We start from the raw sequence: 25,265 nt of genomic DNA on the forward strand, positions 1-25,265 counted from the left end.
ACAAGTGGCTGGGCAGGGCTGTGCTGTTATCCCATCTACCTTATTCTCTCTGACTTCCCACCCTGCAGGTGGCCATCGAGTTTGATGAGCACATCAACGTGGCCTTCAGTTGTGTGTCTGCCAGCTGTCGAATCGTGCATGAGTACATTGGGGGCTACATTTTCCTGTCGACTCGGGAACGGGCCCGTGGGGAGGAGCTGGATGAGGACCTGTTCCTGCAACTCACAGGAGGCCATGAGGCTTTCTAAAGGCTGTTCTGCCCCTGCCCTGCTCACCATCTGCCCCAGCCACTCCCAAACCCACACCCACTGGGATTCACTACCCTACACCTGCTCGAGGCAGGCAGTGAGCTGGGAACATTCACCTGCTGTCACTGGCTTTGTGCAGGTCAGGGACCTGGCAGGGCCAAACTCTGCCATCACCCAGGTTGGGTACAGGAGGCCCTGAGCTTGGGCAGCATCCCCCTTCCCTTGTCTGAGGGGCCAAGGACAACACCCCTGGCCTATCTCTAGTCCTGGAGCACACACAGAAGACAAGATATAGTTACAGGATGACAAATCATGGTCTCAAACAAATTTCTTTCTTGTTACTTTTTAAAATTTCTTTTTTATAAATTAATATTTTATCGTTGGATCATCTTTCTTCTTCTAGAGCTGTGCTTGGGGCCCTCTGACCCTCTGTGTCTTTATCATCAGCCAAGGAGAGGGGCTTTCCTAAGACAGAGAAAGGGAAACCTAAGTCAGCCTGGTGTTAGAGGCTAGGAAAGAAGTAAGGGCAGAGGTCACAGGTTTCAGACACAAAGAATGGGGGGTGGGGCTTTCTCACGGGTAGGGCAGAGCTGCAGGGCCTCTTTGAAGTATTTGGGAAGCAGGACACCATCAGCATTCCCTGGAGTCAGGATAACCCCATTGGCAGAGCGGAAAAAGGGTATTCCATCTGTCAATAGGGCTAGAGAGGTGACTCATGCCTGCCTTGAAGGCCTATGGCAGTCCCTGCTGTGTCCAGACTCACCTGCCAGGGCCAGGGGTCCATTGATGAACACAGCTACTTCACAGTTTGACCGCATGCCTGCAGAGACAACTGGAGCTAGGGCAGGGTACCTGAGACTGCAGTCAGCAAACCTTGGCTGACTGGGATCCTGGGGTGGGGGACAGGGGTTGTTGCTTCATGCAGGGCATGGAGGGGCTTCAGACAAGGGAGGCTGTGACCCTTGGAGGGGACCTGGGAGGACATTGTGGGTGGGAGTAACTGGCAGGGGTGAACTGACCACTGATGACACCAGAGTCCCCAGGCAGCCCTGGGGCCAGGTGGATGTGTGTCCTTCCACGGCAGGACAGGCCCTTTAGCAGGATGGATGGCCAGTGCTTCCAGAATGTGCCATGGACTAGAGTCAGGGGCAGGGCTTGTGGTGTCTCTATGGGCATCAGCTCCAACTCAGGTACCTGGTTAACTGACCAGCAGTGAGACTCCCTTCCACAGGCTGGGTTCCCAGCTGGCTCTCGCCCTTGTCTCCTCAGTTCTCACCTGCAGAGAGTGGCCCTGATTGGCCCGGATGAGAGGGCCTGTGCTGGGATCTCCTGGCTGCAGGGCAAACCGCTGCTTCCCATTAGTGTCCACCACGCGCTGCACATCTTCAACTGAGAAGCTATGGAACTGGGGTAGCTGCAGGAGGGCCCCTAGGGGCACAAAGCCATCTGTGGGCAGACAGGGTACTCAGGAGATGATCTTACTCTGGCCTGGGCCAGAGTTAACAGGAGGTGCCACAGGCAACTGGAACAAAGCCTGACCTTGGGATCACACGGGCTTCATCTTTATGACCTTTAAAAAATCTCCTCTTTCTGAGCCTCAGTGTTTTCTTTTCTTTCTTTCTTTCTTTCTTTCTTTTTTTAGAACTCTGTCACCCTGATAGAGTGGTGTGGCATCATTGCTCAAAGCAACCTCAAATTCTTGGGCTCAAGAGATCCTCTTGCCTCAGTCCCCCAAGTAGCTGGGACCACAATGCCTGGCTAGTTTTTAGAGACAGGGTCTCACTCTTGCTCAGGCTGGTCTCCAACTCCTGAGTTCAAGCAATCTACCCGCCTCGGCCTCCCAGAGTGCTAGGATTACAGGCATGAGCCAACCCACCCGGCCCTGTTCTCAGTGTTTTCAACTTACAAGGAAAGTGGACCTGCCTTATGAAGGGTCACCAAGACAAAGGGTTTAGCACAGTACTTGGCCCAGACCAGACACTTGATAACATCGGATGCCAATACCCTCAGTGCGCACCATTGGGAAAGTGTTAAGCCTCTTGGTTACAGGGGACATTACCAGGCTTGGCCCAGACAGGGGCTCCTCTCCCAGTCTGCCATGGGCATGATACAGGGCTTTGGGCCTAAGTCGTCTTCTTCTTTTTTTTTTTTTTTATAGAGACAGTTTCATTTTATCGCCCTCGGTAGAGTGCTGTGGCGTCACACAGCTCACAGCAACCTTCAACTCCTGGGCTTAGGCGAGTCTCTTGCCTCAGCCTCCTGAGTAGCTGGGACTACAGGTACCCGCCACAACACCTGGCTATTTTTTTGTTGCAGTTTGGCCAGGGCAGGGTTTGAACCAGCCACCTCCAGTATATGGGGCCTGCGCCCTACCCACTGAGTGAGCCACAGGCGCAGCCCCCACCCCTTTTTTTTAAATTTAGAGACAGAATCTCACTTTATCACCCTTGGTAGAGTGCTGCGGTGTCACAGCTCACAGCAACCTCCAACTCTTGGGCTTAGGCGAGTCCCCCTCAGCCTCCCGAGTAGCTGGGACTACAGGTGCCTGCCACAATGTCTGGCTACTTCTGTTGTTGTTGTTGCAGTTTGGCTAGGGCTGGGTTCAAACCCGCCACCCTTGGTATATGGGGCCGGTGTCCTACCCACTGAGTCACAGGCGCCACCCTGGGCCTAGCTCTTCTCTATGCATGGGGAGGACTGTGCGCTGTGTGTCTTCTTCATGAGGCAGTGACAGGAGCCGTGAGGGAGGGGTTACAGACAAGATCACATTTCTCCCTGGATGCAAACCACTGCTTCAGCAGTCTTTAAGTCCTCACTTACCGGCTCCCATGGGAAGTCCCAGCTTCAAGGCCCCATGGCGCAGCACATAGGACAGAGCCTTGGAGAGTTGCACATCTCGGTCCTGAAAAAGCCAAGAGATGGTTCTGGTCTCCATAGTGACCCCATTCTGCTGCCCACCCCCATGCTCAACCCTAAGACCAAAGGGAGGAGTCCCAGTATTACCATCAATCTCCCACCTTCACCTCACTAACATTACCCAAGGAAGCCTGGGCGCAGAGTCAGAGAGTCCCCCTTCCTGTCCTCCCACCGTGAGGCTGGAAGGGGTGGGGAGGGGCTCACCTGTTCCCGTCTGTGAACTCTTCTGCCCCTGGGCCCTGCTGCTTCCTGCCTCCTTTCTCCAGAGGAGTTCATGGTCACAAACTGTGGGGAGCAGTGCCCTGTGGGGACTGCCTTAAGGACCTTCCCATAAAGTCACCTCCCCAGAAAATCACAAAGCCTCAGGATGTGAAAGCTGGTAAGGGAATATAGAGCTTACTAAATTCGCTTTCCACCCCCCAAATCCCTGGTGCAGATAGGGAAACTAAGGCCCAGCAGGCAATACTTGACCAAGGTCATACTGTTAGCCACAGAGCCCAGGAAAGCCGAGCTCCTGAGCTCCAGGCTCGCGGCTGTGCCCCGCAAGGTCTGCCTGGGGCGTGCAGACTAACCCAGCGGAAATGTCAGGGCCAGCCGGGACCCAAGAGCAGGCCACACAGACCACAGCCGGCGCCCGGCCCGGCCAATGAGAAGCCACGGAAGAAGGGGCAGGCACTTCCGCTTCAGGAAATGGGCGGAGCTTGAGAGACACGACTGCCGGCGAGTTGCAGTTCCTAATGGTGGCTGGAGCTTCCGGATCCTAGGGGCTCCCAGCGCGTCCCGAGTTGGAGGCAGGACCTCTGGGTGTGGGGAACATGGGCATTGGGGATGACACCCTGGGATCTCTGGGTGGTTGGGGTGCTTGGAGTCCCAGGGATTTCTAGCAGCAGGAGCCCGGGTACCCAGCGGGACTCAGAGCTCTTATGGGGATGACAGGACATTTTACCCCTAAAGAGTGGTCAGGTAATGAAAAAGAGCTGAGGAAAAAGGGCACAGGGAGCCAGCTGCTGGACCCAGGGGTGACTGTGTCCCCCTCCCCAACAGGGCTGGCTGTGCACTCCCGCAGAGCTGCCCTGACTAGACGATGGACCCTGAGGTAACCCTGCTGCTGCAGTGCCCTCCAGGGGGGCTACCGGAGGACCGGGTACAGGCGGAGATGAGCCCAGCCTACGACCGTCGCCCACTGCCAGGTGGGGACAAGGCCATCACTGCCATCTGGGAGACCCGGCTACAGGCCCAACCCTGGCTCTTTGACGCCCCAAAATTCCGCCTGCACTCAGCCTCCTTCGTGTCCACTGGCTCACGGGAGCCACAGGTGCTCCTGCGCCTGGGCCTGACTTTCTACAGAGACTTCCTGGGCACCAACTGGGCCACCTCGGCTGCCTGGCTGCGACAGCAGGGTGCTGCTGACTGGGGTGACAGGCAAGCCTATCTGGCGGACCCACTCGGGGTGGGTGCTGCACTGGCCACTGCTGATGACTTCCTTGTTTTCCTGCGCCGCTCTCAGCAGGTGGCTGAGGCCCCTGGGTTGGTGGACGTGCCTGGTGGGCACCCTGAGCCTCAGGTGAGGTGCCAGGTTGGGCACAAGTCCCAGACAGCTCAGGGAAGCTGTGGCTCTCAGCCCTCCCAGCTTTGGTTTTGTTACTCTTTAAAGAGAATATTGCCCTGGTGTTTGTCTGAAAGTTTGCTCAAGGCTTCCCCACTGACCCCTGCCCCAGACTTGGGGGAAGCTAGGAAACACAAGGTGGGGAGGGGGGAAGGGGACAATGGAAGAAGAAGATGACTCATCCCAGCCCCAACCCTGTGTGACCCATTCCTAGCCGGACCTTTGGTTGTCCAATTAGAAAAGGAAAGCCTGGGTTAGGGTATCACCAAGACTCTTACACTATGCCCACACCAGGTCCTCAGAGCCAGCAAATATAGGGGAACACAGGGCGGGAAGAGGTGGGGAACAGGGGCTGAGCCTGACCTCTTGCAGGCCCTGTGCCCTGGTGACAGCCCCCAGCATAAGGACTTCCCTGGTGAATTGGTAGTACGTGAGCTCTTCTCCAGTGTCCTGCAGGAGATCTGTGATGAGGTGAGTGAGAGTGACCCAGAGTTGTAGGCATGAAGGGAGGGGGTGGAACTTGTCCTAATTCTACAGGTCTGGGCTGGCAGGAGGGTCTGCAGGCATCTGGCTGGCATTAGGGAAAAGATTGGCTTTGCAGCTAGGCACACTCAGAAGGGAATTCTCGCCCTCAATACTCTAAGCCTCAGGTTCTTCCTATCTACAGTGGAGACAATGATAAATGTTTTGCCTGCTTTCCAAGTTTGTTGAAAAAGGAGTAAAAGTCCCAGTTGCTAAACTGACTTTTTGAGCCACCCTGGGTATCTTACTTAATCTCTCTGGTTTCATTTTTCCCATCTATAAAATGAATATGCTTAAGATCTGACATTCTCTGGTGCTGGGCACTTGATCTACAAACTGGAACATACTGTTCAAGGATAATGGGCTGTTTTCCATTGAGAGGGGCAGAGATGTAGAAAGTGGGCACTGACAGGTGGGACCTTTGGCCTCAGGTGAACCTGCCACTGCTCACCCTGAGCCAGCCTCTGCTGTTGGGCATTGCACGCAATGAGACCAGTGCTGGCAGAGCCAGTGCGGAGTTCTTCGTACAGTGAGTGGGCTCTGGGGCACATGATCATGCGGCTTGGGGAAATGGGTGGTGAGGAATGGGACTGAGAAAGCTGGTTCCACAGGGTCCCTACAGGGCCTGTTTACCTACCAGGTCACCTTCATGCTCTTGTCCAGATGCAGCCTGACTTCTGAGCAGGTGCGGAAGTATTACCTCAGTGGGGGACCCGAGGCCCATGAGTCTACAGGAATCCTCTTTGTGGAGACACAGGTGCGAGGAGGCAAACTGTATCTTGGTTGGACACCAGGGTTGGGGTCCACAAAGAGGCCTAGTGATGAAGGCCTTAGGGGAGGAAGTGGCTGGGTTGGACAGGGGACTCCCCAGGTTCTCAGAATTGTCTCCAGAGTCATAGACTTGCCCCTTGCCCAAAGGAAGGTCCAGGCCTGTTCGGCCCTTTAACATGTCTCCCTAGGGATAGTGCAGTGCAATGCAGTGCAGTGGGCTCTGAAGCTCAGGAATTCTGGGTCCCCACAGAAGATGACATCTGGGTCTCATTGTCTACCCACAGAAGGTGCAGAGATTGCAGGAGACAGAGACTTGGGCTGAGCTGTGCCCCTCCGCCAAAGGCGCTATACTCCTCTACAACTGGTCCAGGGATGTCACAGCTGAGTGGCCATAAGGTCTTCAGCCCTACCACCAGCGCTCTGAAGACAATAAAGGACTTTCTTGTTTGATTCCATTGTCATCTGCTATTTCTGTTAAGACAGAGAGGGATGCTGGAGAGTCCTGGGTGCATGAGGACCAATGACATGAAACATACACACACAGACCTGGCATGCCGGCTTATGCGTGTAGTCCTAGCCCTTAGGTAGGTAGAGGCTGGAGAACCTCTTCAGCCCATGAGTTGGAGACCAGCTTGGGAAACATAGTGAGATCCCGTCTCTACAAAAAAATTAAAAACAAAAATAAGGGCGTGATAGTACGTGTCTGTAGTCCCAGCCACTCGGGAGACTAAGGCAGGATGATCGTTTGAGCTTGGGAGTTCGACGTTGCTGTGAGCTATGAAGACACCACTGTACCCCATTAGAGATGAGAACTTTGCCACCCTTGCCAGGATCCAGGAAGGCTCCAGGGCGACTATAGGTGGAAGCACCTCTTGAAATGGGCCTTGCTGCAGGGCGAAGCAACAGCTACGTCCGCTGTTAGCCTCCGTGAACGCTCGGTTAAGTCCGGCCGCTTCCAGGTGGGCGCCGGCGAAAGTCGTCTGCAAGTCCAGAGGCATCGGTTTCCGTGGGTGGGTCGAAGGCCAAAAGCCAATGGGTGCGCGGAGGCGAGGTCGTCGCCGCATCTTCCAGTGTGTTGGGCGTGGCCTTGGCACCTAAGCCAATGAGGGGTGGAGGCGGGGCCCGGATGGGTGCCAGAAATGGCGGAGTCCGTGGGGAGGAGCCTGGCTGTGGCTCCTTCTTCACTCATCCCCCAATCTCTCTAGGAGGGGAGGAGGGTCGTAGCGTCAAAGACCGGTTACACAGATACCGAGGCCACTGTGGCCCCGATGCCCCAGTCAGTGGCGGGGGCGGGTCTAGAACGTGACGATCTGGCCCTGAGCAAAAAGGCCGCCGGGGGCCTGCTTCAGTCTTCTTCACAGGAAAACGGGGCCAAGCCCCTTCCCTGTGCCCTCGAAGTACTTGAAGTCTGGTCCTAATGCACTCTTGGTGGCCTCCTTTCCCCAGATGCCCGCCCGCCACCATGCCCTTCCTGCCGCCGCTGCGCCTATGCCGTCCGTGGCCACGCAGCCCTCTTACTCGGCCCCTTGGAGCGGCTGCCGGGCAGCGGTGAGTTGGGCGCTGGGGGCCGGGTTCGGTGGTTCAGTGGGTTTCTATTGCGGGCTGCTTATGTGCTGAGACAGGTGTGGTTTTTCCTCCGTGTCCCATGCCTTATAGCCTTGTGTCAGGTATCCTTCACCTTCAGGGCTGAGGACACTGAGAATCAGAAATAAAGTCACAACCCCAGGACCACCCAGCGATTTAAGTGGCAGGTCAGGAATTTGAGCCCAGGTCAAAACCAATGTTCTTTCCACAATTCTAGTAGTTGTCAAGCATCTCTGCGCATAACTTACTTGGGGGAGGATGTGAGTTACAAAAATGCACTTTCCTGGGCCTTGCTCTAGAGGTTCTGAACTGGAGGAAAGAGGTGGTTGGGACTCCGGAATGTTTTTTTATTTTTTAATTAATTAATTAATTAATTATTTTTGAGACAGAGTCTCAAGCTGTCGCCCTGGGTAGAGTGGCAGAGCGTCACTGCTCACAGCAACCTCAAACTATTGGGCTTAAGCGATCCTCTTGCCTCAGCCTCCCAAGTAGCTGGGACTACAGGCACCCACCGCAACACATGGCTATTTTTTGGTTATAGTTGTCATTGGTGTTTGGTGGGCCCGGGCTGGATTTGAACCCGCCAGCTCTGGTGTAAGTGGCTGGCACCTTAGCCGCTTGAGCTACAGGTGCTGAGCCCGGAATTTGTTTTCTTTTTTTTTCTGTAGAGCCAGAGTTTCACTTTATCACCCTCGGTAGAGTGCCGCGGCGTCACACAACTCACAGCAAGCTCCAACTCCTGGGCTTAGGCGATTTTCTTGCCTCAGCCTCCCTCCCAAGTAGCTGGGACTACAGGCACCCACCCCATTGCCCAGCTATTTTATTGTTGCAGTTTGGCGGGGCCAGGTTTGAACCTGCCACCTTCGGTATATGGCGTTGGCACCCGAACCTGTTTTTTTAAAGAAGTTTTTCAGGGCGGCGCCTGTGGCTCCAAGGGGTAGAGCGCCGGTCCCGTATGCCGAAGGTGGCAGTTTCAAACCCAGCCCCGGCCAAAAAAAAAGAGAAGTTTTTCAGAGGTTTCTGCTGCTAGTGGTGTGAGGACTACATTATGAGGGGTCCTGATCTGTGCTATGCCTGAAACAGTGGAAAAGAGAGTGTCAGTCTGGAGATAGATGTCTTGGGATCCTGTCTCAGCCCTCAGCTGTTGGTGACTGAGTTGAAAGATGTGGCCCAAGGAGGTTGGGAGGGGCAGGGCAGGGGTATCCTCTAGGTTGCCTCAACCCCTACAGATTTGGGACTTTCCACAGGTCCAGCCCCAGTAACTATTATGAACTGTTGGGGGTGCATCCTAGTGCCAGCACTGAAGAAGTTAAAAGAGCTTTCTTCACCAAGTCCAAAGAGGTACCAGTACCCCTAAGGTGGGAAGAGGAAATATGAGCCCAAGTTCCTAGGAGTACACTCTTGTCTCTGGCTAGTGCCACACCCATTCAGCATGCCTAGGGAGTGGGAGGCACTCAAGGGGCAGGGGCTTGGCCAGATGGAAGGAAAGGCTGGGGACAGGAGCTGGGCTCTGTACTCTTGAGGACTCTGGGCCAGAGTGTATTGTGAGAACAGGGGTCTGTGCTTCCTGACTCTCTGGCCCACTAGAGTGGTAGGCAGGCATGAGATTGAGGGTCACTGACCAGGCAGGGCCTCTGGGAATGATCAGACCCCTTGTGGATGGATGGGTCCTGGGAATGGGAGATAAACAGAGTCCTTCCCCACCCCAGCTGCACCCCGACCGGGACCCTGGGAATCCAACCCTGCACAGCCGCTTTGTGGAGCTGAATGAGGCATACCGTGTGCTTAGCCGTGAACAGAGTCGCCGCAGCTATGACCACCAGCTCCGCTCAGCCAGCCCCCTGAAGTCTCCAGAAAACACAGCCCACCCCAAGTCTGCTCGCCAAACACACAGGTACAGGAGTTCTGCCCCCAGAATGTCCCCAACCCCAGGTCTCTGGAGGAACCTCATCCCCGAACTATCCCTTCCTCTGCCTCCTAGCAGCTCCTGGGCACCCCCCAATGCAGAATACTGGGCCCAATTTCATGCCATGAGGCCACAAGGGCCCAAATCCAGGCAGCAGCAATATAAACACAACCAACGAGTGCTGGGATACTGTCTCCTGCTTATGCTGGCAGGTATGGGCCTGCATTATGTCGCCTTCAGGTACATCCCTGTCCTTCCCTGGGTTGAAGGGCCAAGGGCAGAAGGGTGGGTAAATCCTAGTGTGGTCAGCCATCCATCCACAGCATGCTGTGGCCTGTACTCTTGTGTGGGTTGTGTTTCTCAAGCAAAGAACTGCATAAAACCAGTCTCTGAAGCCTCTCCTTACTTGGTAAAGGCAGCGTTGCATGAAGGGGTAATGCTGTCATTTTCAGTTTTCATCATTTGAATATAAATCTTTTGTGCTGGCTGCCAGGGAGGGCTGTAGCCAACCAAAATCACGTACAAGAAGCAAATGCCAGGTAACTGGCCTCACTAGCAATAATCCTCACTCATTTGGCAGTTGGCTGTCTCCCTACCACTTTCTCACCTGATCTTTAAAGTAGATTTTCTACAACAAAGATATCTAAAGGCCAGTGCCCACTGGTAGCAGCTGCCTAATTCAGAGATAAGAGTTAAGTTTCTTTCTAGTTTCTAGTTTCCTGGGAGGAGCATGCCCATGTGCACAGCTACTGTTAGCCATATTCAGCAGGACAATCAGGGTTTGGATGCCAATGGACCCTGGATAAGTCAGGCCACTCTTTATCCTTTCCCCCAGGCTGGATGGGGATGAGGTCCCCACCAATGTAAAGCTGTGAGACCCTAGAGTGGGGTGGAGTGGGACAGGACTTGAGGGACAGCAGGGATTGGAGTTCCAGAGTTAATTGTAACTCCCTTGCAGGAAGTTGGAACAGATGCACCGGAGCTTCATGGACGAAAAGGATAAGATCATCACAGCCATCTACAATGACAGGAGGGCTCAGGCCAGGTCTGTCCTTGTTCTCTTCTGGCCCCTGCTCCCTGTCCTGACACCACCTTCTGGCAATCCCTGTCGTAACCTCTCAGGTGCTCTCTCCTCCAGGGCCAATAGAGCCAGGCTCCAGGAGGAGCAACGGCAGAAGCAGCAGTAGCCCGCAGCAACCGCCACCACCAGGGCCTCCCCAAGACCCTGGGATCATGTTTCTGAGGAGCTCACCCGGGTGGGACCTGCTCTGTTCCCTCCATACTTCCTTCCTAGGACTCCCCACAAACCAAAACTTGCAATAAAGTGATTTTCAGAGGTCCTGTTCGGCTCCATCCTTCTGGTCCATCGCCCGGTGCCCAGGCCTTGCCTTGGGGCGGAGCCTCGCCCTCCAGGTTCTGGTGGCGGCGACCCGGGAGCCCGGCCCCCTGGGCGGTGCGTCCCCTTTCCGTCCACTACTGCTGGAGGGTGTGTGGTGGGGGGCGGGCCCCGACGGCGGCCTCGCCCCCGCGCCGCTCCGCCCCCGCCCCACGGCCGGGTGGGGAGCGCCTGTCTGGGTCACATGAGCCGCCCGCCCGCCTGCCCCGGCCCGGCCCCCCGCCGTCCCCGCCGTCCCCGCCGCCGCCCGCCACCGCCGTCCGCCCTTCCGCCCGGCTCCTCTGGCCGCCGCCGCCGCTGCGCTGCGCTGCGCTGCCTGCGCCCAGGGCTCGGGAGGGGGCCGCGGAGGAGCCGCCCCCCGCGCCCGGCCCCCGCCCGCCGCGCCCGGGCGCGCGCCATGGGGCTCTGGCTGCCGCCGCCCCCCGCGCCGCCCGGCTAGGGCGATGCGGGTGCCCCTGGCGCGCAGCCCCCACGGGCACCATGAGGCCCCTGCTCCGTCGCCTGTTGCTCGCCGCGCTCCTGCATCTGGCCCCGGCCCAGGTACGTGCGTACCGACATCCCGCCCTCCGGCGATGCCCTCTCTCAAGGTTGGCGGAAGTGGGGAGGCGCTGAGCACCGTCGCCCGAGGGGGTCCGGCCTCGAATGCGGGCACTTCGGGAGCCTGCCCCAGACATTCCCTGAGAGGTGCCTCTCCCCGCCGGCCCGCCAGCCGAGCCCCGGGGCCACTCCTCCGCTCCACCCCGTCCCCTGGGCGCCGCCGGGGGCGGAGTTGCCTCAGTGCCCACAGGACCTGGTTCGGCGCCCACTGTGCCGGCTCCTGACCTGCAGCCCCCTGAACAAGCCGGGCCCTGAGGCTTGGAGATTCGACGCCGCCAGCAGAGCGCGCCTGTCGGGTCTCGGGCCAAGGCAGGTCCCAGGTGCCCAGGAGAGGACAGGTAAAGCTAGAGCAGTGGCCTCAGGAACAGAGCAATCTGGAAAGATGTCAGAGAGGTGGTGAAGCCTCCTGATGTGAGGGCAGAGCCGTGGGGCAGCGACAGGGCTAGCCCCTCCTAGAGTGTACCTTGGGTTCACATCTCTTCTCTCCCACAGGCCCCTGTCTCCCAGCTTGATGCTCCTGGCCACCAGAAGAAAGGTAATGGTTACAATAACTTGGCACTAGCCAGCACTAAGAGTGTTTGCCACATGCCCTGATTCTAGGCTCCTTGTTCCATCATCTTGTGTAAACACAACTCTCCTATAAGATGCAAACTATGATTCTGCCCATATAATAAAGAAGGAAATCGAGGCAATGGGATTACTAGGTTCTGGGTAAACAGGGCAGGGGAAGACTGGTTGGGAGGACAGAGGGGAGATGCAGGAAGAGGGCTAGGGGAGGGTGGCTGCAGGAGACCCGTGGACTAACCCTTACCCATTTGTCCATAGTGGTATCATGGATAGACGTGTATGCTCGAGCCACCTGTCAGCCACGGGAGGTGGTGGTGCCCCTGACTATGGAGCTCATGGGTACTGTGGCCAAACAACTGGTGCCCAGCTGTGTGACTGTACAGCGCTGTGGTGGCTGCTGCCCTGACGATGGCCTGGAGTGTGTGCCCACTGGGCAGCACCAGGTCCGGATGCAGGTACTGGAGCAGGTGGAGCTGCAGGATGGGATGGATGCTGGTGCTCTGGGGGCCAAGCCAGCCCAGAGACTGAGGCAGAGGAGGCTGAGGGGTCAGTGGCCAGGGTCCTGGCTGTTGGACGAGCTTCTCTTCCTCCATCCTTGGAACATTCCCCTCTGTCTCCTTTTCCCTTACTCTCTCTCTCCTCATTCTTCTCCTGAGCACAGATCCTCATGATCCGGTACCCAAGCAGTCAGCTGGGGGAGATGTCCCTGGAAGAACACAGCCAATGTGAATGCAGGTGCCAGCCAGGCCCAACTTCTGAGCTTGCAGAGTCCAGGCTTGGGGGGAGTCGGGTATGGTGGTTCACTGCAGTAGGGACCAGGTTTCTAAGAACAGAGCCAGAGGTAGGCCTCAGCTCTGGGGTGAGAGAGCAGGATGCTTGGATTTTCTGATCCTCCTCCTCTGTCTCTGTCTATCTCCCTTACTTTTCAGACCAAAAACAAGAAAGAGCGCTGTGAAGCCAGACAGGTGAGTTTCTTGACTCCAGCTAAGGGGAAACAAGGGGTGTATGAGTGAGCCAGGAAGTTGTGGTCCCTTCCCCTCCTCCTCCTGCTTCTTTTTCCTCCCCTTTTCTTCTGCTCCCCAACTCAGTATGCTGTGCCCTGACCCCAGCTCCTGGGAAGACTCTTCCTTCCCACCCCAGACATGTTGCTTCTCCTCCTAGGGCTGCCACTCCCCACCACCGTCCCCAGCCCCGCTCTGTTCCGGGCTGGGATTCTGTCCCTGGAGCACCCTCCCCAGCTGACATCACCCATCCCACTCCAGCCCCAGGCCCCTCTGCCCACGCTGCACCCAGCGCCGCCAGCGCCCTGACCCCAGGACCTGTCACTGCCGCTGCCGACGCCGCAGCTTCCTCCGTTGCCAAGGGCAGGGCTTAGAGCTCAACCCAGACACCTGCAGGTGAGAAGCCTGCTGGATGGCATTGGTTTGGGAAAGCATCAAGGCTTTGTTCCAGACCAGGTCCAGGGTGCACCTTCCAATGGGAGGAGAGTCAGTGAAGGGGAAGCTATTGAATGTGTTGAACAAATATTTACCATGAGTCTGCTGGCACTGAGATCAGTGTGAACAAGGCTCATCTTCTAACACAAAGTTGGACAAGAGGGCAAATGATGCCAGCAGAGGATGTCCATGGCTGTGGTGTGGGGCATCTGGCTTCATCTTTGAGAGGTCAGAGATCTGCAGGAAGTGACATTTGCCCATATAGAACTGAGGGAGACAGCTTTTCCAGTTTGCAAAGTTTGGGCCTTCCTAGGTAGACATTTGCTCTACCTTATGGACTCTTTGAGAGGCCAAAAGTCAGGGCAGAATCCTTGTCTGCCTTTGTCTATGGAGGTTCTTGCTACCCCTGCATCCCATGGATGAGGCCACAGGGTGACATCCTATGGGCTAGGCCAGTGGGGGCTTCCTAGGAGTGTTAGACAGGAATGGGGCTCACAGAAGTAAGAAGAGAGTGAAGTAAGAGGAACTGTGGCTGAGTTCAGCCAGCACGAACAGACTCCTTCTTCCCTTCAGGTGCCAGAAGCTACGAAGGTGATGCATTACTTTTCAGACTCAGCGTGGCCACTTGCCTCACAAGCCACACACCAGTGGGGGAAGAAAGGGGAGTGTGGTGAGAACAGTCCAGATCCCAAGATCTCTGCCTGGGTGGAAGCTGCTCCAGGACCTGGGCCTCTTAGAGGGCTTCCCGCCATCCTTTGTCTCTCTGAGGCAGTCAACAGGTAGACAGAGTTGGAGGAGGAGACTTGGAGGCAGCAAAAGGGGTCATATCCCAGCTTAGGGGAGAATGGGGTACTGTCTCAGTTTTTAACCATGCTATGTAAGTAGCTTTTTAGAACTGGCTCCTCCCTCCTCTTACTAAGAAGACCTCAAACCTCTGTGAATAATAGGATTTGGGCTTTGTTACAAGAACTGTGACCTCTTCCCCCCAACCCTGATAAAAAAGATGGAAGGAGATATTCTTGCCTGTATCACTATTTGTCACCATCCAGGCTAGCTGGTTTGGGTATCACTGCCTCTGAGACCCAAAGCTTGTCTTGATCCTTTGTGTGGATGGAGATGAGACCCAAGGCCCCACAGCAGATCCCAGGCAGCCAGAATCATATATTCATCACTTTCATGTTGTTATTGCAAGGCACTGAGGGGTCAGAGATAGCGCAGGCGATGCAGAGTATTTATCTCCTGTTTATCAAAAGAGTTCCTGGGCGGCGCCTGTGGCTCAGTCGGTAAGGTGCTGGCCCCATATACTGAGGGTGGCGGGTTCAAACCTGGCCCCTGCTGAATTACAACCAAAAAAATAGCCAGGTGTTGTGGCGGGCACCTGTAGTCCCAGCTACTTGGGAGACTGAGGCAAGAGAATCACTTAAGCCCAGGAGTTGGAGGTTACTGTGAGGGCCATAAAGTGAGACTCTGTCTCTACAAAAAAAAAAAAAGAGTTCCTGTCTAGGGCCAGGCGTGGTGGCTCACACCTGTAATCCCAGCACTTGGGAGGCCAAGGTGGTTAGATTGCCCTGAGCTTGCAGTTCGAGACCAGCCTGAGCCAGAGTGAGACCCATCCCTAAAAACTAGCTGGGCATTAGGGTGGGTGCCTATACTCCCAGCTACTTGGAAGGCTGAGGCAAGAGAATCGCTTGAGCCTAGGAGTTTGAAGTTACTGTGAGCTATGACACTCTACCAAGGGCAACAAAATGAGATTCTGTCTCAGAAAAAAAAAAATTCCCGTCTGGAAGGAGAGGGCCTCCTATGGCCAGTGTGCTTGAGATGGGACCCATATCTGCTGAGTGACCTTGGTTGTCATTACCTCTGTCTTTCTGAGCCTTTTTCCCTCCACATGTGCACACAGAGGGAATAGGTGATTGCTGTGGTTGGAGCACTTGGGGTCCAGAGAAATTTGAATCTGTCTTCATGTAGTAAGAAAAAAGTACCGGGGTGGCGCCTGTGGCTCAGTGAGTAAGGCGTTGGCCCCATATACTGAGGGTGGTGGTTTCAAACCCAGCCCCAGCTGAACTGCAACCAAAAAATAGCCGGGCGTTGTGGCGGGCGCCTGTAGTCCCAGCTGCTCGGGAGGCTGAGGCAGGAGAATCCCGGAAGCCCAAGAGCTAGAGGTTGCTGTGAGTCCTGTGACATCATGGCACTCTACTGAAGGCGGTAAAGTGAGACTCTGTCTCTACAAGAAAGAAAGAAAGGGCGGTGCCTGTGGCTCAAGGAGTAGGGCCCCAGTTCCATATGCCCGAGGTGGCGGGTTCAAACCTAGCCCCAGCCAAAAACCACAAAAATAAAAAAAAGGAAAAAAGAAAAAAATACCCATTTTCCCTGCTGGGCAGTACTATTTGTTCCCTGTAGCTTAACTCTAACCACATATGTCAGCTGGGTGCGGTGGCTCATGCCTATAATCCCAGCACTCTGGGAGGCCAAGGCAGGTGGACTGTCTTAGCAAGGCCAGACAGCGTCTTTACTAAAAACAAACAAACAAAAAAAAAAACCCAGCCAGGTATTATGGCAGGTGCCCGTAGTCCCAGCTACTCTGGAGGCCGAGGCAAGAGGATCGCTTGAGCCCAAGAGTTTGAGGCTATTACACCACCACACTCAACCCCAGAGTGACTGAGACTGTCTCGAAAAAATAAAGCTACATGCCTCACTCCTACCTCCCTGAAGAGGAAGCACCAAGTGTTTATGGCTGGGTCCCCACACCCCAGCCCAAGAGTGTTCTCCACCTTTACCTCCTTTGTGCTCTCTGGCTCCCCAGGTCAGCTGCTGCCTGAGCCTGGCTTATCTGACCCACACCAAGCTCAACACCCCCCTTCTCCCTGCATCCTCAGTGCTGGTGGCTGAGTGGTGAGGTGGTGGACAGAAGGCCAGCCTGGCACCAAAGCTTTACCCTGCTGAGGCAGGACGTTCATGGGCAGAGTTAACCCAAAGTAGCCACCCTACTGGAGGCTTTCCCTGAGGTGTTGGGTTGAAGGGTGTGGGCCCAAGGCAGGAGTGGGTTACACTGGAAGAGACAGTTTGGGATAGCAATTACTACTTTAAAATTATTTTCTTAGCCATGATGTCACTGATCATACCCTCAGCCAACTAAAGAGGCAGATGAGAGTTAGGCACCTCCCAAAGCCACTTAGCAATGCCAGACATGTCCAATGCTTCATGCACCCCCTCATTTCTTTGATCGCCTCCCTTTTTCAACTAAGGAAACAGACTCAAAAAGGCTAACTGAGGGGCCGGGCGCGGTGGCTCACGCCTGTAATCCCAGCACTTTGGAGGCCGAGGTGGGTGAATGCCTGATCTCACAGGTTAGAGACCAGCCTGAGCCAAGAGCGTGAAAACAGCGGGGCGATGTGGCCGGCATCTGCAGTTCCAGCTACTTGGGAGGTTGAGGCAAGAGAATGGCTTGAGCCCAAGTTTGAGGCTGGTGTTAACTATGACGCCACAGCACTCTACCAAGGGCGACAAAGTAAGACTTTTGTCTCAAGAAAGAAAAAAAGAGGGTGGTGCCTGTGGCTCAAGGAGTAGGGCGCCGGTCCCATGCCAGAGGTGGCGGGTTCAAACACAGCCCTGGCCAAAAACCACAAAAAAAAAAAAAAAAAAAAGAAAGGCGAACTGGCCTGGAGATTTGACATAAAGTCAGCAGTCTTCCTAACCCTCCACCTAGGTCTCTTCAGCTGCAAATTCACTACTTCAGCTGACACGTTCCGTGGGTGCTGGCACGCCTGAAAACAATAGTCCAATGAGGCGAACCTAAACCATTCCTATCATGAAGTGCGCACAGGGCCAAGTAGGCCTGGCTACCTGGGAGAGTAGCGGGCTGAAGCATCCGCTGTAGGCCACAGCCTGTCGGTGCACATCGTCTTGGTCCTACATAGGCCCTGTAGGGTGTTAGCAAGCCTGTGTTGGACGCCAAAGTCAGACAGCCAGTCAATTAATGGCAGATGTGGAATTCAAACCTAGGTCTCAGCGTGAAGTCCAGAGGCCCTTTCCAGAACTCACTAGTGCCTGGGCCCCTGAAGAGGCCAGGGGCAAGCAGGAGCATTGTTGCTGGTGGCAACAAAAAATGGCGCCTCGAGACCACCTCCGAGAACCCACGCCCACCCGACCCTACTGTCATCTCGGCCGGAAGTGCCTTTGACCCTTTTGGTAGTCACCTTTAAAGACTACCTCTCTGCCGGAAGTGGTGCAGATCACGTGGCAGAGCGAAGGTGGGGCTAAGGAAGAAGCCGCGACAGCGAAGGTGTGGCAGCGGGTTTCGCACGGTCCAATGAGGGAGGGCGGCGTGGCCCGGTCTGGTAGCGACGAGAACGCGCCTGCGCAGAGGCAGCAGCACTACCGGGGTTGACTCCGGGGGCGCGGCGAGGAGGTGAGAGGGGGCCACAGCCCGGGCTGGGGGGAGCCGGGGTTCAAGAGGGCAGGCTGGATCAGACCGGGCAGAAGCAGGCCGAGGCTCCAAGTGTCAAAGACAGCTAGGTGACGAGGAAATTGGCGGTTAGGGATCGGAGCTGTCTGGAGATGCCGCAGGGGGAGGGTCCTCACGCCGCACGGGGCGGAGTCCTTGGACTTGGGGCGGGGCGAGTAACTGAGACGGGAGGGACCTCCGAGCTCTTGCCAGTGGAAGGCGGAGCCTGGAGTCTGGGGGCGGGGCTAAAAGGGGTAGAGGGAGGAGTCTGGCTTGAGGAGGAGGGGCTGGAGCAGGTGGAAGGGGAAGCCTCGGGTTTGAAGACAGAAGGGGAGGGAACGCAGGCGCTGGGGGCGGGCCTTCAGCCGGTGAGTGGCGAGGCTACGGTTCCGGAAAAGGGGTCTAGCTCTGTCAGGAGCGGGGCTGCAAGGCCAGGGGCGAAACCACCCTCTTTAAAGGGCGGAGCCAAGGAGCCAAGCGGAGAGCTGGGCCCTAGTAATGGCCCAGGGCGTCCACGCGGGGGCGGTCTCCGTGGTGGTAGGGCCTGGGGACGCGGTAGGCCGAGAACTCCCCCGGGAGAGGTGGTATGGGTGGAGCGGGCTCGACGGCCAGCAGACACAGGGCCAGTCTGGGTGCCCCGGAGACCCCCAAGAGCTCAGAGCTGGGGAGGCGCCCCAGGTGGAGGCACAGGGCCGGCCTGGGGAGTACCTCCGGAGGACCCAGGCTCTTCGGAACCATCCAGCGGGGATGTATGGGTACCTCGGGGCCGACCCCCTGCAGCGGCCACAGAGGTGTTGGTGTGCTGGGCCGGGGGCAACTGGGTGTGGCGTGAGTGGGGCAGCCCAGTTAGGGCAACAGCTTCGCAACCAGATAGGGTCTGGACTTTGCGTAAAGGCACGAGTGGGAACTGAAGAGCGGAGGTGGGAACCGGGAGGGAGGAAAGATGTGGGGGTGAGCAAAGGGGCGGGGCCCTGGCTGCTGTGGCCTCCCCTGACCCCATACCCTCGCTGCTGGGGTCCTCGGCCAAGTCCCCTTCTCTCTGGACTGGTAAGTGTGGCCACGGAGCCCAGGGGAGAGGGCGGTAACCCGGGAAGAGGGGATCCCCAGGGGCAGGCAAAGTACGGTGGGATGGAATCTTCCTGGTACCTGCCCAAGTTCGATGCCTTCCCTGCCCTCCTCCCGGTCAGTCGGTCGGTCGGGGTCTGTGCCTGCAGAGACATGAGGCTGAGCTGGGTCCTGACAGTACTGTCCATCTGCCTGAGTGCCCTGGCTACGGCTACGGGGGCAGAAGGCAAACGGAAGCTGCAGATCGGGGTCAAGAAGCGGGTGGATCACTGTCCCATCAAATCTCGAAAGGGGGATGTCCTACATATGCACTACACAGTGAGTGATGGGGATGAAGTTTTTGGCGTGGGTGGGGCTTCTGGGGATCAGAAAGGACTTAAAAGCCGGATTCCTCCACCAACCAGGTCGGTGACCTTGGGCAATTCCTGTCTAAGCAATTTCCATTCCACCTTGCCCTTCACTGCCTACTCCCCAGCTGGGCATCAGTAAGCAATGACAGTGTGCTTTTAGCTGCCCCAAACTCTGTTCCCTTCAAGGACCACCGGTACTGAGGGGGCTAGCTTGATGGGAAGAGCAACTCAGTGAGGTTGGGGTGGTCCTCTCCTTACTGGCCTTCCCATGGTCCCACAGGGGAAGCTGGAAGATGGGACGGAGTTTGACAGCAGCCTGCCCCAGAACCAGCCCTTTGTCTTCTCCCTTGGCACAGGCCAGGTCATCAAGGGCTGGGACCAAGGGCTGCTGGGGTGAGTTGGGGATGGGATTAGGGGTGGGGTGTGCATGACCACGGTCCAGGAGGTGAACTGTGTGAGGCAAGCCTCAGAGGTGGGGCAGGAGCAGGGAGGCTATGTGCTGTCACTTGCTGAGTACATGTTATCCTGCAGGATGTGTGAAGGGGAAAAGCGGAAGCTGGTGATCCCATCAGAGTTGGGTAAGGGCCCTTCCCAAAGTGTGCAGAAGGCTGGGGTGTGACTGAGAGTGAAGGGCTGCTTCAGCCTCTCATTATTCTCCGCTCTATCCATCTATTACAATACTTGCCTCTTCCATGTCAGACAGTATCTAGAAGTGAGGATAGGGCAAGACCCTAGGGGCACTCTGCTGTAGTGCCCACTCTTTGCCCTCTCCCAAGCCTTTGGCATAACCTTCCCATCTCCATTTCTGCCCTTCTTCCTGGGGGGTGGGGGAAGCAGAAGTCTGGCTGCCTGTGTAATACTCGCCCCCAGCCCCTTCATTTGAGCAGCTGGGGGGGAGCCTGGCTATAGCTGTTTCTTCATGTATCTTCAACAGGGTATGGAGAGCGGGGTGCTCCCCCAAAGATTCCAGGTAATATTATACCTTCTTACCCCCCATCCCCAGCAGCCATCACACATCCTTGTGGCCCTGGCTCACATTCTGACCTCATTTCTCCCCTACAGGTGGTGCAACCCTGGTGTTCGAGGTGGAGCTGCTCAAAATCGAGCGACGTTCAGAATTGTAGCCAGACTGGGGAGGGGCAGTGGGGAGAGGGCCACATCAGGGACCAGACTGTTCAAAAAAAAAAAAACAAAAAAAACCTTAAAAGTCCAAAGAATGACCCTGTGTTTCTTTTGGGGCCTTGAGACATATACCACAGGTCCAGCCTCCCTCTCCTTTAGCAGCCCCCCACTCCCTTCCCCTTTCCTATCTGCAGAATCCTGGGGATCTAGGCTCAATGGCATGGTAGCCCTTACCCAGAGAGAAAAAAGAGTGTTCCTGCCTGTCAATGGCAACACTGCTCTCCCCTCCCCCACAGCTCCCCAGCTCCTGGTCTGGGAGTCAGCACTGAGCTATCTCCATGACTACGTGGCCCTCAGGAAGGCCTGCGGTCACCTGGGGAGAAGCTGCACTGGCAGCAATAGTAAAGTAGCCTGACCCCCCTAAAAGAGACCAGCCAAGCCTGTTAGCTTCACCAAAGGCATATCCTAGCTTTTATTAAAGGGCCCGCGCCGCAGTCAATATAAAAACACAAAAAGTCCCATCAGTTTAATAACAATAAAAAACCCCGAAAGTGGAAAACTGAGGACAGGGGAAGAGGCCCCTGGGCCAGGGGCACAAGGAGCCCTGCTCATGGCACTAGGCCTGGCCACAGGGTCCCTAGTATTGCTGTTGCTACGAGGTTGGGGGGCTGCGATTGTCCTGTGGGAGCCACCATTCACTTGGGTCGGGGACCCTTACTTCTTCTGGGGTGTGCTCAGCTTCTGCATGCCCCGGATCTTGTCCAGCAGGCCAGAGATGAAGGCCTGGACAGGAGGGTGAAGGTTAGTGAGACCAGACCCCAAGATTACAGGAGCTTGGGCTCCCCTCACCTCACCCTCTGGGGAACCACTTACCTCAGTGGGTTTGTAACAGTCAACCAGCAGCTCCTAGCAGGGCATTGGTGGGTGGGCGGAATGAGTACACAGTGAGTTCACAAGAATGAGGCCTAGAGTTTACCTATACCCACTTCCAAGGGACTGGGGTCACCCTGAGGCACGGGAGATGCTACAGCCATGTAGTTAGGCAAGTAAGTAGCATTAGCCTCATTTGCCAGAGACATAAGCTAAGACTTACGGTCACAGAGCTGGCTGACTTAGACCAAGGAAGGCCCGGCTCAGAGCCTTGTTTCCCCTAGGACAGTGCCTCCAGGCAGCCCTATACCCCAGGCCATCACCCCCTCTTTTACCTTGACCCTGGCAGCCCGGGTATCATCACTCTCCATGTCCAGGAGTTCATCCACATCAATTTCCAGCTCTGGGATCTCCTCTTCCTGAGGTGGGGGTGGGGGAGGAGGGAGAGACAAGGGCCTGAGTTGGGAGAGAGGTTGTGAGAGGGGCTCTCGGTTGATGTCCCTGCCTACCTCAGGAGGAGCCCAGCCCTCTTTGCCTGGCAGACAACGCCAGCTGCTCTGAGGAAGAAAACAGATCAGGCTCGTGCCAAGGCAAATTGCCCAATGGAGGGGGAGCTTCCTGTCCCTGCCAGTGGGCACCCAGAGTGCCAGACAAGGCCAGAGAGCCAGAGCTGGAGACCTTGGGCTGGGAACCCAGCAGATGTGTCTCCCCAACATCCGGGCCCCCCATCTCACCAGAGCAATGGTGGGGCCAGCTGTCCCAGCTCGTCACACCCCCCTCCCTTCCCCCAAACACCTGTCACAGCTTCCCGGGAGTGTGGAGGAAGTGAAGGGTGAGGGGTCAGTGGGAAGGACCCAGGCCTGGTAAAGGGGAAACAAAGAACCCATGCTTTGGTGATGGAGGGGGTGCCCACCACCCCACCCCCTGGGAAAGCTTGCTATCCTCTTTGGAACCAGCTGCACTCCAGGGCTGGGCTAGGGTAGGCAATACAGGGCAAGCTCACTCTCCCACCCTGCCCCCCGGGGGCCTGAGTCACCATCTGAGCAACCAGGGAGTCATAGGGTGGAGAACGAGAGACGAGAGAGTGGTCTAACCTGCTCACATGCTAAGATGGAACTCCAGGCTAGCTCCTTAGAACTGCCAAGGCCCTTTCCAGTCCCCCACTAACCAGACTAACCCCTTTCAGCCAAGGTCTAAGTTAGCTGGCAGTAGGCAGGTTAGACCTCCCATTGCCAGTCCAGGCTAGCTCCGTGCCTCTTACCCAAGACATAGGCTATCCCTAGACACTTTTTCGAGGACACTAGATTGACTTGGGGAGTGGCACGAGGGAGAGAGGGTCTGTGGCAGTGAACAAGATAGAAGTGACTTAGGTCAGACAAAAAAAAGAGCATACATTGGGGGCGGGGAGTGCACAGAAGCGGAGCGCCCATTGACTCCGGTGACAGGCGGGCTCACAGTGGGGTTCCTAAGCAAACCGACCCGAGACCGTTTTTAGGGTGTCGGCGTAGGGTGGGGAACACACCTGGCAGTCGTAGAGGCGCGTGAGCTGCTCCAGAATCCACTCCTCCAGGTTGAGGCGCTTCCGTAGCTCCTTGCGGTCGTACTTGACTGTGACCTTCCCTTGGCGTCTCACTGGGCCCTCATCGTCCGTACCGCCCGGGCCCTCACCTGCAGCCCCAGGGGGGCTCTGAAAGTACACGCGGGGCCCTGCGCCGCCACTGCCCGGCCCGGGGGCCGGGGCCGCTAACGCCGCGCCCCCGGCAGGGCCGCTGTCCGCCATGGCGGCCACCGGGGCCACGTGCGCGCGTCGGGCCCCTCCCTGCGCCGCCGCCTCCCGGACGCCCGCCGGCTGGCTCCTGGCCGCTGCCTCGGGTTAGCTCAGGGGATCAGCTCCGCGCGTCTCCGCGGCGAGGGCGGCGGCGGGGGCGCCCGGGGGCAGCTGCAGCATGCGGAGCCCCCGGGCCAGGCCTGGCCGCGCCCCGCCCCCTCCCCGCCGGTCTGCCCGCCCTTTGTCCCCCGCGGCCGCCGCCCGAGCCGCCGCCACTGAAGCCGCTTTCTCTGTCTCACTCTCTTCCTCCGCCCCCCGACCACACCCCCTTAAAGGGCCCGTCTCACTACGGGCCTCTCACCCCACCCCGCCGCCAAGCGGGGGCTAAAGGAGGGTTTAGTCGGTAAGGGCTGGAGCCTGGCTGTAGCAGTTCCTTAAATAACCTTCCAGCCCCAAACCCAGGCGTTCTAAGCACCTAGTACAGGATTTGCACTCCCACTTGAGCCTAGCCCTCTTTGGACCCTTCCTCATTCTGCTCTCATTGAGGCAGGAATAGGAGCCATCTGTGAACAGAGGAGAATGGACACTGTGTGTAGGGAGATAGTCTGGTGAGGACACGTGGAGACCCCCTGATTCTGGGTCCTCCGGCCCTTGGCTAGTAAAGTGCTAGCGGGCTTCTCCGCAAGGACCGACACGTGGACTGGGATCTCAGGGATGGAGGGGTGGAAAGGGCTGGCAGGAGTAGCTCAAGTGCCCAGACGCCCTAATTGGCGGAGTCCTACGCCCTCCACGGGTTGGGGGTGAGCAGAACCAGCCCGCCGGCCGGAAGGGCCAGACCCGAGGCAGCCACCGCCCACCGGCCAAGATGGCGCTGGGAGCGGATTGTGGGAAATGTAGTACGCGGGTCCGAGTCCGCACGGCCACCCCTCCCCCACCTCAGAGCCCGAGCCAGAAAGCGCGAACTTGTTGGGGCGCCCTCCCAGGGCTCACCGCCACCGGTGTGGGCCTCCGTGCTCCGCAACCTCTGTGTGTACAAAGAAGGAAACTAAGGGGCTCAAGAGCTGGGAAGTGAGGGGAACCAGGACTCGTGATAAAATAATGGTAATGATAACAGGAGGCCCCTAATGAGCATTAATCAGGACCCCCACCCAGTTGGTTCCATCTCGAGGACCCAGCACTGGATCTCCCACAGATCGTTGCCCTGCAGTGCCTCTGTCCTTAACATCTCTCTAGCCCACCTCTCTTAAGCCTACTGTGCATCCAATTCCCTCATCCTATTTGATTTTATGCATCTTTTTTTTTTTTTTTGTAGAGACAGAGTCTCACTTTATGGCCCTCGGTAGAGTGCCGTGGCCTCACACAGCTCACAGCAACCTCTAACTCTTGGGCTTAAGCGATTCTCTTGCCTCAGCCTCCCGAGTAGCTGGGACTACAGGCGCCCGCCACAACGCCCGGCTATTTTTTTTATTTTTTGTTGCAGTTTGGCCGGGGCTGGGTTTGAACCCGCCACCCTCGGCATATGGGGCCGGCGCCTTACCGACTGAGCCACAGGCGCCGCCCTGATTTTATGCATCTTTAAATTTTCTCATTTATTGTTCATCATCTGCCTTCTTCTAGATTGAGTTCCATAAGGCCAAGACCTGTGTGGACTTAGTTTGGTGTTCATGCCCAGGCTTCAGTCTGGCTAGTCTTCAAACCCACGTGTATTAGGCAAATAACCTGATACCTGCTGAAGTATGTCAAACTCACAGTAAGCTGCTGGATCCATAGAACAACTGAGAGAGCACTAACAGTTTCCTCTGTGCCTTCATTTCCTCAGAAGGTTGTGTCACAGATTAATATAGGAAAATGTGTGGAAAGTTCAATTATTATGCCACAGAGGTTAATTAAGTCATAGGGCTAGATAAGGCAAAAGCTGAGATTTTGAACCCAGGCTGTGTGCCTCAAAGCCCTGATTCAAAGTCTATACTCATAGCCCCACCTTCCCTTGGACACCACCTAACAAGGTTGTGCAGCCCCCAGTGATGTTTCCAAGGACAGCAGGCTCATGCTTTCCTCACAGGGTCAGAGATGTAGTGCTTCCTTTCCAGCCTCTCA

General features: G+C 56.6%; 6 protein-coding genes across 25 annotated transcripts in view; 4 read left to right on the forward strand and 2 right to left on the reverse strand.

The window, feature by feature from the left end:
- Nucleotides 1-638, forward strand: part of FERMT3 (FERM domain containing kindlin 3) — a 25,496-nt gene extending 24,858 nt beyond the window's left edge. For both annotated transcript variants that reach the window (XM_053560674.1, XM_053560676.1), the window contains one exon: nt 69-638. In XM_053560674.1, coding sequence (XP_053416649.1) covers nt 69-248 — 180 coding nt within the window. In that variant the 3' untranslated portion in view covers nt 249-638. The remainder of the gene's footprint in view (nt 1-68) is intronic.
- On the reverse strand, nt 580-6,985 carry TRPT1 (tRNA phosphotransferase 1). Of its 6 annotated transcripts, none has more exons than XM_053560685.1 (8): nt 5,930-6,985; nt 3,369-3,449; nt 3,069-3,150; nt 1,525-1,694; nt 1,268-1,442; nt 1,012-1,068; nt 826-888; nt 580-713 (listed from the first exon to the last, which is right to left on the reverse strand). In XM_053560685.1, the coding sequence occupies exons 1-8, from the start codon at nt 6,239-6,241 to the stop codon at nt 634-636; spliced, it is 1,020 nt and encodes a 339-aa protein (XP_053416660.1). In that variant the 5' UTR covers nt 6,242-6,985; the 3' UTR covers nt 580-633. The 6 variants fall into 6 exon arrangements, with proteins under 6 accessions (XP_053416660.1, XP_053416658.1, XP_053416657.1 ...); XM_053560683.1 differs by having other exon boundaries at nt 826-936; XM_053560682.1 differs by having other exon boundaries at nt 826-948.
- A 7-nt stretch (nt 6,986-6,992) lies between these two features.
- DNAJC4 (DnaJ heat shock protein family (Hsp40) member C4) lies at nt 6,993-10,892 on the forward strand. Of its 8 annotated transcripts, none has more exons than XM_053560692.1 (6): nt 6,993-7,611; nt 8,877-8,988; nt 9,357-9,541; nt 9,632-9,765; nt 10,512-10,598; nt 10,692-10,892. In XM_053560692.1, the coding sequence occupies exons 1-6, from the start codon at nt 7,481-7,483 to the stop codon at nt 10,874-10,876; spliced, it is 834 nt and encodes a 277-aa protein (XP_053416667.1). In that variant the 5' UTR covers nt 6,993-7,480; the 3' UTR covers nt 10,877-10,892. The 8 variants fall into 8 exon arrangements, with proteins under 8 accessions (XP_053416667.1, XP_053416672.1, XP_053416666.1 ...); XM_053560697.1 differs by having other exon boundaries at nt 6,997-7,611; nt 9,632-9,793; XM_053560691.1 differs by having other exon boundaries at nt 6,998-7,611; nt 9,629-9,765.
- Nucleotides 10,893-11,184: 292 nt separating this feature from the next.
- On the forward strand, nt 11,185-14,561 carry VEGFB (vascular endothelial growth factor B). 2 transcript variants are annotated; one of them, XM_053560701.1, is made up of 7 exons: nt 11,185-11,489; nt 12,039-12,081; nt 12,372-12,568; nt 12,775-12,848; nt 13,043-13,078; nt 13,275-13,510; nt 14,123-14,561. In XM_053560701.1, exons 1-6 carry the CDS (start codon nt 11,430-11,432, stop codon nt 13,486-13,488), a joined length of 624 nt encoding a protein of 207 aa, XP_053416676.1. In that variant the 5' UTR covers nt 11,185-11,429; the 3' UTR covers nt 13,489-13,510; nt 14,123-14,561. The 2 variants fall into 2 exon arrangements, with proteins under 2 accessions (XP_053416676.1, XP_053416677.1); XM_053560702.1 differs by having other exon boundaries at nt 11,192-11,489; nt 13,376-13,510.
- Nucleotides 14,562-17,805: 3,244 nt separating this feature from the next.
- FKBP2 (FKBP prolyl isomerase 2) lies at nt 17,806-20,622 on the forward strand. 6 transcript variants are annotated; one of them, XM_053560706.1, is made up of 6 exons: nt 17,806-17,957; nt 19,208-19,376; nt 19,689-19,801; nt 19,940-19,986; nt 20,343-20,378; nt 20,471-20,622. In XM_053560706.1, exons 2-6 carry the CDS (start codon nt 19,212-19,214, stop codon nt 20,530-20,532), a joined length of 423 nt encoding a protein of 140 aa, XP_053416681.1. In that variant the 5' UTR covers nt 17,806-17,957; nt 19,208-19,211; the 3' UTR covers nt 20,533-20,622. The 6 variants fall into 6 exon arrangements, with proteins under 6 accessions (XP_053416681.1, XP_053416683.1, XP_053416685.1 ...); XM_053560708.1 differs by having other exon boundaries at nt 17,807-17,957; nt 19,181-19,376; XM_053560710.1 differs by lacking the exon at nt 17,806-17,957 and adding an exon at nt 18,343-18,361.
- Nucleotides 20,623-20,980: 358 nt separating this feature from the next.
- Nucleotides 20,981-23,363, reverse strand: PPP1R14B (protein phosphatase 1 regulatory inhibitor subunit 14B). Its single transcript, XM_053560711.1, is given in 6 exon segments — nt 20,981-21,313; nt 21,404-21,436; nt 21,736-21,819; nt 22,923-23,204; nt 23,206-23,312; nt 23,315-23,363. Coding segments are annotated over 6 exon segments (609 nt in total). The 5' UTR covers nt 23,349-23,363; the 3' UTR covers nt 20,981-21,244.
- Nucleotides 23,364-25,265: the final 1,902 nt, after the last annotated feature.

Source organism: Nycticebus coucang, chromosome 14, assembly GCF_027406575.1.
Source record: "Nycticebus coucang isolate mNycCou1 chromosome 14, mNycCou1.pri, whole genome shotgun sequence".
Lineage (NCBI taxonomy): Eukaryota > Metazoa > Chordata > Mammalia > Primates > Lorisidae > Nycticebus > Nycticebus coucang.